At 35.9% G+C, this 16849-nt stretch overlaps 1 protein-coding gene across 4 annotated transcripts in view; it reads right to left on the bottom strand.

Annotated features, from left to right (window-relative positions):
• The window catches only part of LOC134531237 (equilibrative nucleoside transporter 1), a 296916-nt gene that overhangs the window by 265140 nt on the left and 14927 nt on the right, over positions 1-16849 (bottom strand). Inside the window, exon 2 of one of the 4 annotated variants that reach the window (XM_063366923.1) lies at positions 16550-16652. The exons of 1 other annotated variant lie outside the window; for it this stretch is intronic. In XM_063366923.1, coding sequence (XP_063222993.1) covers positions 16550-16634 — 85 coding nt within the window. In that variant the 5' untranslated portion in view covers positions 16635-16652. Of the gene's footprint in view, positions 1-2762; positions 16822-16849 lie in introns of those variants that run through there. 2 more of the 4 variants (XM_063366922.1, XM_063366921.1) reach the window with 2 other exon arrangements.

The raw sequence follows: 16849 nt of genomic DNA, 5'->3' as shown, positions 1-16849 counted from the left end.
ATTTACTAATTGTTAAATGTTGCATGTTGTGTGTAACGCTTTGTTTTGTTTTGTTGTCTTGTATTTTGTATTGTTTTGTTCTGTCTGTATGTATATGTGTTGTTTGTATCGTGCCTACCACCCAAGGCCATAAGCTGTAGGTAGGCATGCAACAAATATTAAATAAATAAAAGTAAATAAACACCAGCTATTTAGTTACAAAAAGAAATACCAGATAGCAGTAGCGAACAATTCACGTTAGTAGAGAAAGAAAAACGAGTTACAAAGAAATGGAATATGTAACTGCCAATAAGTTCCTAAAAATCCAACAGATAGCAGCACTTATATAAAGAAAATATACAGTAGAGACCCAAGAAAAGGTACGAAAAGCTTTTGCTCGGTAATCATTCGGCAGTTCAAATCAGTGCATTTAAATGTGTAAGCCCAAGCGTGCCTCGGGCTTGGGCCGTTCATTACTTAACCTAAGCCCGATACATACTCGGGCTTGGGCCGTTCATTACTTAACCTAGGCCCGATACATACTCGGGCTTGGGCCGTTCATTACTTAACCTAGGCCCGATACATACTCGGGCTTGGGCCGTTCATTACTTAACCTAGGCCCGATACATACTCGGGCTTGGGCCGTTCATTACTTAACCTAGGCCCGATACATACTCGGGCTTGGGCCGTTCATTACTTAACCTAGGCCCGATACATACTCGGGCTTGGGCCGTTCATTACTTAACCTAGGCCCGATACATACTCGGGCTTGGGCCGTTCATTACTTAACCTAGGCCCGATACATACTCGGGCTTGGGCCGTTCATTACTTAACCTAGGCCCGATACATACTCGGGCTTGGGCCGTTCATTACTTAACCTAGGCCCGATACATACTCGGGCTTGGGCCGTTCATTACTTAACCTAGGCCCGATACATACTCGGGCTTGGGCCGTGCATTACTTAACCTAGGCCCGATACATACTCGGGCTTGGGCCGTTCATTACTTAACCTAGGCCCGATACATACTCGGGCTTGGGCCGTTCATTACTTAACCTAGGCCCGATACATACTCGGGCTTGGGCCGTTCATTACTTAACCTAGGCCCGATACATACTCGGGCTTGGGCCGTTCATTACTTAACCTAGGCCCGATACATACTCGGGCTTGGGCCGTTCATTACTTAACCTAGGCCCGATGCATACTCGGGCTTGGGCTTTAAAGTGTTAAAAACAGGCATTAGCAGTACCAATTTTTGTTCACTAATTTACTTTTGACCACACTGAGATATAAATATTGATGTTTTAAGTACTCACATGTAAAGACATTTATAAAAATTTTAATTTTAACTATTAATTAGACTGCTAACCAATTCTAACAGGCAGCATTTACATGGCATTTTTCAGCAACAGCTCATGGGAAAGGGCCATGTGATGGTCTTGGAGGAACCGTTAAGATATTGGCAGCACGTTCAAGTCTCCAAAAGCCACATGAAGACCAGATAACGACCCTAAGAGGACTCTGATTAGGCAAAAGAAAACATTTTGGGTATTAATTTTACCTATGCTACATGAGAAGAGTACATTGCAACAGAACAATTCTTGAAAAATAGGTTTAGCTCTTCACGTACCATTCTTGGTATCATGAAACTACATGCTTTTATACCAGTAAAGGGTAAAATGAAAGTTTTAGCAAAATCCTTTTCTTTTGCTGAAACCTGCATTGAGTGTTCTGTGGCATCTGAAGACACACTGGTTCTAAGTGATATATATGGTTACGTAGTAGCAGTTTACAGCAACAGATGGTGACTGGCTTATGTTTTGGCAACTGACGAAAAGGCAGATGAAGTCAAACTGACATATTTACACTTTGCAGGACCATCTCCATCAGTCCCTTATCCCACAGCGTCTGACATTCTCTGGATTTCATTAGCAGACATCCTGTGCAAGGTTCACCCAGTCTCTCCAATAAGCCGAACATACAATCTTACTGACAGCGAAGCACAGAAAGCCACTCAGATTTTTCAGCGATTCAAGGTACAATGAGTTACATTTCAATACAGAAACTCAGGTTAGCCTACTTTTATCAGTAATGTAAGTACTACCTGTTAGAATGGGTTAGCAACAAACATCGGTACTATTTAAAACCACAGTTTTATGCATAATATCTCATAAACCCTTTATCATCCCTAAATAATTTTTAATATGTATAAAATAAGTATAGTAAACCAAATTTTTGGGCATTTTAAAAAAAATTTAAAACTGAAACTTTTTGAGAAAACTAAATTTGGAGTTTTCACTACAAAAATTTGGTATTTTATAATGAATCAACCTCTATCAAGTTGAATTTCATATGATAGCCCATTAAAAAAGCTTTAAAATGGGACCAATTTGAGCTTTCTAACAATAATCACTGAAATCTAAGAGGGTCAGGTTAAATTTGTGCCCATTTGACATGGAATGACCCCATTTCGCAAAATAAACTCCTAAGGGGTAAATTTGAGGTCATAAATTTCCAAAAATTTCCATTCCAATTCTAAGGAAAAATGTTCTATTTATTGTGTAGGACCAAATCTAATAATTGTATGTACATTGATAGAAGCAAGTAACTTTCAACGAAAGCTAACACCACGAAATAAGGCTAACCTTATTTAAAATTTATGATAACCACAAAAATAAAAAGCCTAATTGATAAAACAGTGAAGAAATAAGCTTTTAACTAACTATTGTGCCGTTTCTAGGTATGGCACTCGTGATTTTATGAGTAGGTAATTAAAATATTCACATTTCTTTTTTTTTTAATCTTTCATGTTAAATAAATTTTAATATTTTTATGCAAAGATTGTATTTAATATTTATTTATCTTTACATATTTCATTGTCTTAATGTTAAAGTTTTGTGTAGCTATTTAATTAATAATGTCTTAAATGTGTTTGTTTCTATTATAATCAAATGTGTAAAGGAAACAATACTACAATACTGGTTATATGAATATTTTGTTTTGTTTGTATAATTCTACTTATTGTAAACTCTGTGATTTCTGTCGTGCCAAACGAAAAAGACTTACCTTGCCCTTTTCAATTTCTTTTCGGCCATTTGGCATGTAATTTTTTGGTGCGGATGTAAAAACCACCACAAAATGTAATAACTTATCTGTTACCGCCGTTTTGGGTGAGTAAATGTTTCGTCTGTGGGAAAAGTGTATCCCATGATAATTATTTTTTATGTTTGGAGGTTAATATTTTTGTGGTTTCATTCCATAGCGGTTCGAGTCATGGGCCTCATCCTGGCTTTGGTGTTCCAGGAATCTAAATTCATTTTTGGGAATTGACCTCTTCAAAACAAAGGCCAGAAATTTCATTATTATTATTTTAAGGTTATGTAACTGTTTTAAACTTCTACGTGATCATCATGCAAGTTTCTACTATTGAACTTGAATCAACGAAATCATATTGATTTCTACACTTTGGAACATTTCGGACAATTAATTTTTATTCTGAAGAAAGAATTATAAGAAGACTTCAATAATTTAATATTTGTTTGATGAATTAATTTTTTAAATAATATTTGTTGATAAACTTAACCTGTTTCTACTTAAATCTAATATAAATACTTGGTACATACCTACCTAGTTGTTCACGAGCTCGTTACTTTAATATATAATACTCAATAACATTTGTTAATATGTTAATTGTTTTGTCGATGTTTGTTTTACATTGTTGTTTTTACAAAGGCCTATAATTACAACCAGCACCAATCTGATATTTGTGTTATTTGTTCCCAGTGGTTTATTCCAATAAGTTTTAATTCCTTTTAACATATTATGTTTGGTTATAAAGGGCAATATATTCTCATGTCTCTATAGTAATTTATACTAATCCTTTGGTTAATACATAATAACATAGTACAGCAAATGTAAACAATCCGACATATCTGAAACTTTCATGTGTTATAGTGTCCTTGGGTAACTTCCAATGCCACACATTGAGGTTATGTAGAATGCTATAGCAGATGAATACCTTTCAGTCAAAACAATATGTCACACTATTCAGTCAATTCAGTTATTTATGATGGGCACGTACCCGTAGAAAAAATATTACAAACACATTTACAACAAATTTACACTCCATTCTGGAACTTTTATTTATGTTTAAGTTTGTTTATTTTGCATTCAAGGCACAAGTCCCAATTTCTATAGTACCATAGATAGATGCAGCAAGAAAGCTATTACTGTGTGAACATGGTGACTGTGTGAACATGGTGATAGATTGACTGTAACTATTATAAAGGTAGAAACTCTCATCTTTAATATTTTAAGAGTAATGAATGATAATGTTTAATTCATGACATTTGTTTTGGAATTGTAATATGTATTTATTCTCTACAACTTTCTAGCAGTATGACATGTAACACACTTCTTTAGTATTTATCTTTGCATGTTTTTTCTAATGAATTTTTATTTACCTATCAAAATTTGTCCTATAAAATAATTCATTCCCAGTAACGCAGTTGTAAAAATATGAACTTGTTATGTGGGCTAGGATTGGTTGCTGTTATTTGATTAGTTTTGGGCAGATTTAGATTTATTTGGTTTTTATTTAAAATATACTATAATTGTTGCCGGACGGATCAACAAGGAGGTTCAAATTGGAAGCTTTTAGTTAGTTCCTGAATGTTGTAGGAAGCAGTCCTATATTTCTGACTCCAAAAATTGGAATATAATTCCAACAGAATCTACGAGTTTAAGTAATTGACAAGGATTCTGCGAATGATTCTACGTCTTATGAAGATTTGTAAATATTCCTATGAAACCATAATTTTATAGAATAAAAGGACATAAGACTGGAGATTTCTTCATTTGTAGTTTTAATTTACCTAACTACGGAGAACTAACTACATCCTGAAATAATATTGGAAACGTTATAATAACGAATTGTATCTACTGTGATGAGCAACTACATAACTGCTTCAATGATTTGAGTTCGAGCAGTTTCTGAAATACATTGGAGGAATATTCTTATCCAATTAATTTATAGTTGCTGTGGAAATTGAAAGAGCAACTTTTGAACTTCAGTTTCGACAAGAAGATTTATTACATTCTGATCAAGTGGAATATATACTAATATGTAAGTGTACAACCACCTTAAGAACTACTTTGTTGGGTAAAAATTGTAAAATACTGATGTGCAACAACGACGGTGAAAGATGCTGATCCATTTCCAGTACGACGTGCCCACAGCCAGTCATATTTCGTACGGTGTCTCTGGATGAAGACATGATCAAGCTTCGCTTGCAACAGTTCTAGTATTGAGAATAGATTTGTCCTGCAGCAATTTGTGTTTTTGTCTTTCGCAAGATCAGAATAATAATTCAGATAGAGTGAAACTAATGATTTAAATTGACTGTTTGTGTTACGGTCTTAGTCCACTACTAGTTAAGATTTATTTGATGTGAATATTTTCATATCTAAATTTCTATTGTATTCTGTTGTCATTGATAAGAATCTTACATATGAAATCAGCTATTCACCTAAGTTAAATGTTAACTGTTTTAAAGGTATCACAAGTTCTCTAAAGTTTTTTTTTTTTTCCCACAACTTGTAGTAATTTTTTTTTATCCCAGAGATCTAGCTACTTGACATAATAAACCTTATCTTCAGAAACTAAGGCTTTATTAAGCACAAAACATGACTTAGATATTTACATGAATTAATACATAGATTTGAATAAGAGGTAATATTGAAGGTTAAACAATGTTCATGCAAAGAGGTTGCTAAGAGGTTAAAACCAATATCACCACTATAGAGGTATTTGAGAAGCCCTCAATAGAAAGGAATTTTATGTTTATTATTTTTACTTCTTACCTCTATGACTTTGTCTTAGCCCTGTTATGAATTATATTTACAAGTATTGTTTCTCTATGGTCAGGTCAATTTTGTTTTACTCTTTAATTTTTTTATGTTTTATCTTGTTTTATCTAAGTACTAATTTTATGAAATGTCTTTGCAAACATTTGTTAAACGGCGACGAATAGGAAATGAGCTTACACATTTTAATATTGTTTTTGGGTCATGACTGAGTAAAGAGAATATGTTATTGGACGCTTGACTGCGCATGTATTTTATTTAAACAATTTAGTAATTTCCAGTGAGATTTCGGAGTGTGTTCAATACAGAAAACTTTAACTGCTTAAAGAAAAAATTGGAACTTGAGTTTCTATTCTACTATCATGGGAGAATGATTAGAGAGAGAGAGCTCCGTGATTTAGTCATAAATGAATATAAGAATATCACGTAAAACATTGGAACGACGACTGAATAGCTATAATATACGTGAAAATGATGATTTTGTAAGAAATGCCCGGAACTACGCAATGAAGAAGAGATAGTTACCGATGTTCGGAGCTCTACTAAAGAATCGACGACGACGATAGGTTTTTGACTAATAGCCTAAATAGAACTAGATCAACGACTAATTAAGAAGAAAAAGTAAACGACTATCAATCTTCGAGATGGAAGGAGTTCAACGGCTGTAGACGGCATCGTAGACGGTGTACCGGAAGGCATCAGCCTTCTAGACAACTCCAGGTGACCGACGCCAGTCCTGCGGGAGTACCAGCAGCACGAGAGGAGGTGCATCGAGACGGAGACCCAACCAGCGACATCGGAGGAGAGACTGAGGTTCAGGGAGGTTTTCCACAGCCTCTTGGTCTTGTAACGACGCGACGAGGTTTGTCTGCCCCATCCCCGAATTAACAAGAACAGCGAGAAGGTACCTGTCCTATTCTAATGGCAAGATATCTTAAACCATGATGTTTACGATCAAGACCTAATTTGAAACTCGCAAAACCAACTTAATACGACTTAACTACTTAAAGACTTGTAGCTTGTACATACTGGACCTGGTGAACTTACATTGATCAGTAATATGTACGAGATCGAAGTTAAAGTCTGTTAAAGTCATTAATTGTCTTGAATGTTTAAAGAATAGCCCCAGGTCCAGAAGTCTTGAGATATATTGATCTACCGAAAGAAACTGAGCTAGTAGCAACAAAAAAGACTAATTTGCCAGGTAAAATGTGTTCAATAAGATTTAAAATATTGACTGATAACCAAACCACTATTCAGTGATTCAATTACGTAAAACGTAATTAATTCCTAAAGACATTTAAGTATAACTGATGTTGAAATTTTGTTTAATGAAAAACCTATTTAAATATGAATAATTGTCCCAAAGGTGTTTAGATGTTGCTCGCTAATCATTGACTCTGTCACTTTTCATGTTACATTTGAATATGTTGCAAAAGAGTATTGTCACCCATACAACTATACTTTTGACCCTAGTAAAAAGTTAAATTTTCATTATATCTTTTATTTTTCCGATTGATTATCATACTTGCATATCATGTGTATGTTAAACCAGAGAGAAAGAATTATTTAGCTTTGGCTGTCTTGAAAAGAATAATTAATTTTTATTACACTGAGATCAGCAGTCATAGAGAAGTTAATGCTTTTAAACACACTACCAGTTAAGAAATATTGTTTTAGTCATTATATTTGTTGATTTTAAGGTGAGAATACTTACATCAAAGAGAAGGAGACATACTGCTAAGAAAATCTACGACATTTTATTTTCTAATATTCACACAGAGTCAAACTACACTAGTACATACAACCTGAGAATAATTTATTTTCATTACCAACGTAATAAGACATATTTTATTTAATATTCTGTAGAGGTTAGTAGTTGTGCTACATACACAATCACAACACTAGTACTTTATAGAGTTTTATAGGCGCCCAACTATAACACATTTTACATCAGAGATTTTGGCATTTTAGGAAATATACTCCATAGAGTAATTCTGGTCACCCAACGGTGGCGCACCCTTTTAGAAATTTTGGTCACTCATCCTTGGTGCTGTCTGAAAAAGAAAAAAAAAAGGAAAATTCTGAAAACACTTCACCACATTCGCCCCCTCTTCATTTAAGGACATAGTCCTTGAGATATTCAGAAGGTCTAGTGGTGCGGGAAGATCTCCGGAGTGGAGGTTGAGGTCTGGGAGGAGATCTGGGTGGAGTCCAAATTGGGTTCACTTGAGGTAGGTCTTGATCATTCATGTTCTTCTCAGGTGAATCTTCTGGAGTGAGGTTCAGCTGGGTGTCTTCAGATGCTTCAGTGTGTTGATTAGGATCATCAGCGAGGTTTGGAAAATTCACGTCTTCTAAGTTAGGTTCATTGTTGACAATATCCCCTGCAGGAGCAAGATGCCTGAGGTTGACTGTTGTCTCCTTACCATCTGGAAGTTGAACCAGAGCATAGTCAGGGTTCGCCTCAAGCAGAGTTACTTCTTGCACCAGGGGATCATATTTACTCTGACGGACGTGATTCTTCATTAGAATTTTCCCTGGTGTAGTAAGCCACGAAGGAAGAGTAACTCCAGAACTGGCCCTTCTCTTATGGTAGAACATACGTTCGTGGGGTGTAGCGTTAGTAGCAGTACAGAGCAGTGTGCGGATGGAGTGCAACGCTTCAGGTAACACCTTCTCCCACTGCGTTATCACGAGTCCCTTCGTTTTCAGCGCCAGCGATACAGTTCTCCATATTATCCCATTGTAACATTCTACTTGGCCATTTCCACACGGATTGTATGGTGTAGTACGACTAGTAGCAACTCCATTGGAATGTAGGAATGATTGAAGTTCTCTGGATATAAAGGATGTGCCTCTGTCTGTGTGAATGTATGAAGGATATCCGAAGAGTGTAAAGATCTGATTTAGTGCTTGAATGACGGTTGTGGAGGATAGGTCGTTGCAAGGGATGGCAAAAGGGAACCTGGAGTACTCGTCAACTACCGTTAACAGATATTTCCGAGGAGTGTTGGATGGTAATGGTCCCTTAAAATCAACGCTGAGCCGTTCGAAGGGTGCGGTGGCCTTGATGAGGGTGCTCCGCTTGTTGTGAAAGCGAGGTTTGATTTCGGAGCATGTTCTGCAGGAAGACGTGACTCGGCGTATCTCGTCGATGGAGTAGGGAAGGTTCTGATTCTTCACCCAGTGAGCCATCCGGGTGATCCCTGGGTGACACAAAGCCTTGTGGTAGTGGACAAGTCTGTCGAAGGTATGGAGCGAGCCGCAAGTCCTAGAGAGAGCGTCAGCCGCCACGTTCTCCTTCCCCGGTCTGTAGATGATGTCATAGTTGTAAGGAGCAAGTTCTAACCGCCATCTTGTAAATTTTTCGTTCTTGATTTTACCAGGATGCCGAATGTTAAACATGTAAGAAATAGACTTCTGGTCGGTTATAAGTTGAAACTTTCTTCCTATCAAGTAATGCCTCCACTTCCGAAGGGCTTCAATGATCGCATAAGCTTCCTTCTCGACAGCTGAATGGTGTTGTTCGCTCTTAGTGAGGGTTCTCGAGAAGAAGGCTACTGGTCTCTTGTTTTGAGTCAGAGTGGCGGCGATGGCGACGTCAGAGGCATCTGTTTCGACGCAGAATGGGATGTCTTCCTCTACGTCTACGACGAAGGATTTAACTACGCAGTTCCGTAAATTGTTGAAGTCTTGGATTAGTTCAGGGGCCATAGGAAATACTTTACAGTTCACTAATCTACGTATTTTTTCTGAAAATTTTGGAATCCATTTAGAATAATAAGCGAACATCCCTAGTGCTCGTTGCAAGGATACTTTGTTTCTAGGGATAGGGAAATCAATCAGTGGCTTAAGTCTGTCAGGATCTGGTTTGAGTATATTGTTTTCGATGAGATAACCGAGGAGCTTAAGAGACTTCAAATTGAAATGGGATTTTTCTTGATTGATGGTTAAATTATATTTCTTGCAGACGTCTAAAAAATTTTCGTAGATTGGAGTCGTGTTCAGATCGGTCTTTTCCGCTCACCGTCACATCGTCCAAGTAGATGTCAACTCCTTGTAGTCTTTCTTTGGTCTTGATCTCGTCCATCTTCCTCTGGAACGCAGACACTCCATTGGTGACGCCCATTGGTATACGTTTGAATTGCCTGTCTTCGACCCTTATTGGTATTTGATAATATGCGCTCTTGAGATCTATTGTGCTGTGGATATTATATTTAGCTACATCGGAAACTATTTTCTCTATGGAAGGGATTGGGTAAGCGTCTAACATCGTGTATCGGTTTATAGTCTGAGAATAGTCGACGACCATACGTTTTCGATGTGTTCCACTCACGACTAGTACCTGCGCCCTCCAAGGTGAGTTGCTTTCTTCAATGACACCGTCAGAGAGAAGTTTTTCTATGTGGGATTGAATGTATTTTTCGTCTTCGTTTGAGTGTCGTCTGGACTTGATCGCGATAGGTCTACAATTTGGTGTTAAGTGTTCGAAGAGGGTGGCCGGACCGACTTTGGCACATGCTAAGCTACTGATTTGCAGTTCAGGTTTATTACCACCAAAAACTATCGACAGAGTGGAATGCTGCTTAAAGATATCGTACCCTAATATAACATCTGCGCAACAGTTGTTTAGAACGTTAAGCTTTGTTTTTCTGTATATATTGTCCGAGATTTGTAAATCTACGGAACAATAAGCTTTTATAGGCATGGCCAAAGAGGACGATGCCATAGCTACTTCAGATGACGTAGGATATTGTTTTAATTTATGTTTGGAGACAAAACCATCATTTATGTAACTCTGCGAACTCCCCGTGTCTATTAGCCCTTCAGCTGGAAAACCATTTACTTTCAGTTTGACAATGGTTTTGGAAAGGCTAGTTGGAGAAGCAGCTGATGTTTTGGAAGATGTTGGTTTGGTCTTACGATTACGATTAGATTGGTTAGTAGGGAAAACCAGAGACTTAGCAGGAAGACAAGCAACAGTTGAGAAGTCATCTGTGTCTTGAGGAGAGTCAGGTAAGGCGGCAGTACGATCTTTGGGCTTAATTGACCTACAGACTTTTGCATAATGGCCTTTCTTACCACAGAGTTTGCATGTAGCTTCTCGCGCTGGACAGGAAGAACGAGGATGACGAGGGAACCCACAGAAGAAACATTTCTGACTACTGCTGGCTGTGGTTACAGGAGAATTTGGTTGCTGAACCGGCTCAGTTGAGGCTAAAGGTGTCTGGCTAGGAATATAGGATTCAGAAATTATATGAGCTGATTCTAATGATCGTGCTTTTGCAAATGCTTCATCCAGGCTAAGAGTTGCGTTTTCTAACAAACGTTGTCGGATACTGTTCGATGAGAGACCTTTTATAAATGCATCTCTAATGCAGGCCTGCCGTTTTTACGGATTTTATCCGTTTTCACGGATATTTGAAGCTTAAAACGGACTAACGGATAAACGGCGACATTCACGGATATTTACGACGCTTCGCCAATATTTTCATATTTGAATTTCGTTCATGTAAATATTTACATTCAACTACCTATTTGAAGTTGCCAAACTATACAAGCATCCAACAGTAAAGAAAACACTCACATTAGGTGTAGCGCCATGGAACTTTCAATCGTTTAACCACAAACCAAAAACATATACTCCCACATATTGTTTCATGAAGTACAATATCTATGGTTTCGGGGGAAATGTTTTTTGTTTGTTGAGTTAAACGCTAAGAAGTGTCATGGCGTCAGTAAACATTGGTATTTTTTGCCATTACAATGTTTTAGAAGGTGCGGCATTTGTTTACAAACTTCTTACGTGATTTAAGTAGTAGTTTTGGCACAGAGGTTTGGTTTTAGCTGATTGTGATGGAGAAAAAACGAAAGGCTTTGCCAGATAGGTCACTTTATAAACAGCGTTATCGTAAAGAATGGGAGCAAGAATTGAAATGGTTGAGGCGTGGCAAAACGGAATTTTCCGCCATTTGTTCGACTTGCAACTCGGAACTGAACGTGACAAAGGGCGGCTTGAAGATGCAAGTTCATGCGAAAAACCAACGAGCTGCTGATCAGAGTTGTTTTTTGACGAGTTTTGTAACCAAACCAAACAAAATAATTTATGCGGAACTGTTATGGGCGAACTTCGTTTGTGAAAACAATTTATCTGTGAAACTCAGTGATAATTTCACGAAACTTGTCCCGCAAATGTTTCCAGATAGTGAAATCGCAAGAAACTTTAATTGTTCTCGCACTAAAACTAGCCAGATAATTATTCAATCTTTGGGTTCATCAGCTGCAGATTATGTTACCTATGCAATGAAAACACAATTTTTCACACAGATGAGTGATGAATCAACTGATGTTACAGTCACTAGGCAGGTTGTAGTGTTAGCAAGGTTCTTTCCATCTAAGATTGTTGAAACTCATCTGTACAAAGTAATGGCTTTGAGTGGTGCTGCAACTGGAGAAAATCTGCTGTGGAAAGGGTTTTCAGCAATCTCAAGATGGTTAAAACTGTTCACAGATCGTCAATGGAATCACCAATGTTAAATGCGCTGTTGCATTGCAGAATGAGAACTTCAAGCCCACTGACGAGATGCGGAAAAGAGCACAGAACATGAAAAAGTAGCTAGTTAATGATGTGAAATACATTTGTTTTTTTTAAACTTGTAAATAACTTCAGTTGTATGGATGTATTTATAGTTTGTAAATAAGAAAAGCACCAAAGCCTATACTGAAGAGAAATTTTTAAATTACCTACTTTTCATTTTATTGTTTTACCAACTATTAGTTTTGTAATGTAAGTGGCAAATCTTAAAAATTTTTTTTACATTCATTTGATTTTTTTTTAAATTATGTTTTGGAATGCAATGTAAATTTAAAATTACCGCGAAAAATAAATTATGTCAATTACGGCTATAAATTTTACAAGATTTTTAAATGCTGTAAAGAGGATTTAGGAACCTAATTTGGTGGCAGGCCTGGCATAAAGTGTCACAGTATGAAATTAATGGGAAAACATGTTTTCCACTGTTTTGTAAACTTGCAAAGGCAATGCTTATTCTTCCACACAGCAATGCAGGGGTGGAAAGGATATTTAGTAAGCTCAACCTTATCAAGACAGCGCACAGGTCATGCCTTGAATCGCCAATGCTAAATGCTTTGTTGCATATCTCTTCTAGGAAGAATATGGCAGAATTCCAGCCAACAGAAGAAATGAGGAATAGGGCTAAACATCTGAAAAAGTGATATTCAAATACTGCCAGTGGTGAAGTGTAGGCTACGTGTGTGTGTGTGTGTGTGTAAATACTTGTATAAAGTGTTAAAAATTGGATTGTTTTGATTGAAGTATAGTTACGTACATTATGATAGAGTAATTTTCATAAAAATTGCATTTTTTTTTGTATTTTTTAATGTACAGGATTTTACAGGATATTTTATATTCATAACAAGGATATTACAGGATATTTCACATTTCAATCAAGGATATTGTTTTCTAAGTGGTGGCAGCCCTGCTCTAATGTATTCGTCCCTATAAGCCACTGCTTTAACATCTTTGAACTCGCAGTCAGAGCTAAGGAGACGCAAAGATTGTAAGAATTGATTTACACTTTCATCAGGTTGCTGGTGTTGGCTCATTAGTTTATGCCTTGAAAATATTTCATTCTTAGGTTTAATAAAGAGTAAATCTAGCTTTTTGATTGCAGACGCATAAGAAGTACATTCGCTAATAAGTTCGTATATACTGTGACTCACGTGATTGTAGAGTAGTAACAGCTTATCAGCTTCAGAAGCCTTGATTGATGCTGTGAAGACTTTGAATGTTTTCTTCCAGTGATTCCATTGTGAGGAGCTTTTCCCAGTTGTGTGATCTGCTTCAAATCTCTCGGGCTTGAAATACTTGTCCATTGTTTGTATTAAATGTTTCTTGATAGAATGTGCTTAATAAATTGACATAATAAACCTTATCTTCAGAAACTAAGGCTTTATTAAGCACAAAACAAGACTTAGATATTTACATGAATTAATACATAGATTTGAATAAGAGGTAATATTGAAGGTTAAACAAGTTCATGCAAAGAGGTTGCTAAGAGGTTAAAACCAATATCACCACACTACTCTTTCTGCATTAGTTAAGCTTGGCAAAATAACAAATATATTATTACATCATTTAATTATTGAAATATTTACACCTATTTTCTTGGAATGAAGAACTCTCGTAACTACTAAGCTACTATAGTAAAAAAATTTAATTAATAAGTCAGTGATTGCTAACTCCGTACTAGCAGTCATAAATATACTAGTGGTTCATTAATGTCATAAAGGTGTAACTGCTATAAAATCAAAATTAATATTAAGTAATTATACCTATGCATGTATGATGAACACCAAATATTAACATCATAGAAAATACTCACTGTTAGTCTTTCAAATTAAGTTTCAGAGTACTTTTTTTTTAAATTAGTATAGGTATATATTGCTCAACACAATTAATTTTTCTTTGCATGAGTTGGAGATTTGTTCTTTAAAAAATTAAAGTTTGACTCTAAATATTGGCTAACTGGTGATATTGGTTTATACAAAATAGTATTATAACTGTATTGATCTACCATTTTTCATAGAACACTAAGGTTAGACCCGATACTATCAACTGAAATATTTTTTCAACTACTGTTTTCACATTTAGTCCATAACACACCCGTGTTTTTGCTGTAGTCCATGGTCGAAGTCAATTTTATTTTATTTTTCTGATAATGGGACGTGATACAAAACAATAAAATAACTGTTTATTACGCGTTTGATTCATATTTTCAATCGTTGATGATATACATTCCGCTACCATTCAAAACAGCAGTGAAATAACTTCTACTATATTTTGTGTTTCAAATTCTGAATATAGTGTTTTTTACCAATTGTGCCTGTGAATATTTGTTATGCCACTGTTAATAGTTTGAAATTCAACTACTAAACAGGATGTATTTTATATCGTGCACATGAAATGAATCAGGTACTATTGATAGTTTGGTTTTCAACTGCTAAACAGGGTGTATTTTCTATCACAAGCATGTATTGTATCAGGTACCAAAATTAGTTTGCGATTCAACTGCTAAACATGGTGTGTTTTATATCACAAGTAGAGATGTAAAATACCCAGGTATATATAATTAAGGGTAAATACCTTGGGTACTTACCCAGGTAAATACCCAAATGTCATAAATACCTGGGTATTTTCATTAAATCAATGATAATTTTAATTTTGTCCAGTTTTAATAATTTCACAAAGTAATATGTTCCATACACGATGTTAATGAAAGTATGTTGCAAACTTTATTAGGTGATTCCTTATCAAAAACATGGAATAGTTATACGCCACCATTTTTTCCAAGCACAATTCTTACGGGGGAAAAGCAACAGTGTGAAATATTTAGAAAAACCAGACAACTAATTTTTTTTTTTGGGGAATAGCGAATAGGGTAACCTGACCTGACCTATTATTATCATGAAGGGAAGAGTTTTATTTTAAGGTTTTTTCCCCCCCGAAGGTTGGATAATTCAACACACTAAAGATTTATCAAAATATTGTAATTTTACTCCACATCATTTTCCATACTTAGTCAATAATAACCATTTTAAATTTTTTAACTACAAATGCCATATTCTAAAAACAAATGAAAACAAAAATTTCCCTTAAGAAAAAAATATATATTTTAGATTTAGAATAACTAGTAAATTTTGTGAAAATTATTATCTAAAATATTGAAATACATGCTGCTATATTTCATTAAAAAATTGAGTGTATTTTTTCACTTTATTTATGATTACTAAATGGTTTTATAAGGTTAATTTAGTAACAGATAAGCATAAATTTACAGCAATAAAATAATGAAAATGCCATATGATTATACACTTAAAAAGTGATTTTACATTAAAGACCCTCATTTTGGGTATTTACCAGAGGCAGGGGTAAGTACCTAGGTAAATACCCGGTGGGTAGGGTATTTACCCAACTCACAGCACTAATCACAAGCATGTATTGAATCAAGCAAAAGTGCAGTGCTTTCTTACAAAAAAAATTTTTTTTAACAAGTTTGACACTTGGACATGCATTCTACCAGAAATAAAATCAGGAAAGGGAAAAAAACTAATTTTCTATCCAACTTTTCGGGAAAGGCACATTTCTGGTTTATCCCAAAAAAAAAATTGGGATCTTGCCCAGCTCTAATTATTTCAGTATTAAGTTTACAACATGGACATAATATGGTACTTCTTAATTTTATATATCTGACTTCATTTAATGCAACCAAAAAGTAGTTGTTTTGGTGGAAATACAAAAAAAAAACTACCACATTCAGAAAATTTAAAAACATTAAATTACTTAATAACTTATAGCAATTATATATCATGCAATTTCATTCTTAACATATTACTCTAGAACTCATGGATGTATAAATTTATAAAGAACTCTAACTATTGTGCTACTTGTGAAGAACACCAAAAAAAAAACCTTAAGAATCACACAAGTCTCTGCAGAACATATGCATAACAAAAAGTGAAAGAAACTAACAGAGAGCTAGTTCGAAGTAAATCCCTTAACCCAGAAACCTTAAACAGTAAAAAAGCACACAATAAATGATAAAACCAGAACTTGCTTGTTTAATACGACAGGTATACAAACATATACAACTAGCATGCATTGTAAGTCAGCGAAGCACTCACTCTTCCTCGCACTACGCGGAGTAGAGCCGTTCCTCGCCGGACACTCCGTCATGAGGAACGAGTTCTGCACAGTCTTGGAGCTCATGCCCGCTGGACACCCCGCCTGACAAACATATACAACTAGCATGCATTGTAAGTCAGCGAAGCACTAACTCTTCCTCGCACTACGCGGAGTAGAGCCGTTCCTCGCCGGACACTCCGTCATGAGGAACGAGTTCTGCACAGTCTTGGAGCTCATGCCCGCTGGACACCCCGCCTGACAAACATATACAACTAGCATGCATTGTAAGTCAGCGAAGC

This window comes from Bacillus rossius, chromosome 3 (assembly GCF_032445375.1).
Source record: "Bacillus rossius redtenbacheri isolate Brsri chromosome 3, Brsri_v3, whole genome shotgun sequence".
NCBI lineage: Eukaryota > Metazoa > Arthropoda > Insecta > Phasmatodea > Bacillidae > Bacillus > Bacillus rossius.
This window is presented reverse-complemented; position numbering and strand designations above follow the sequence as displayed.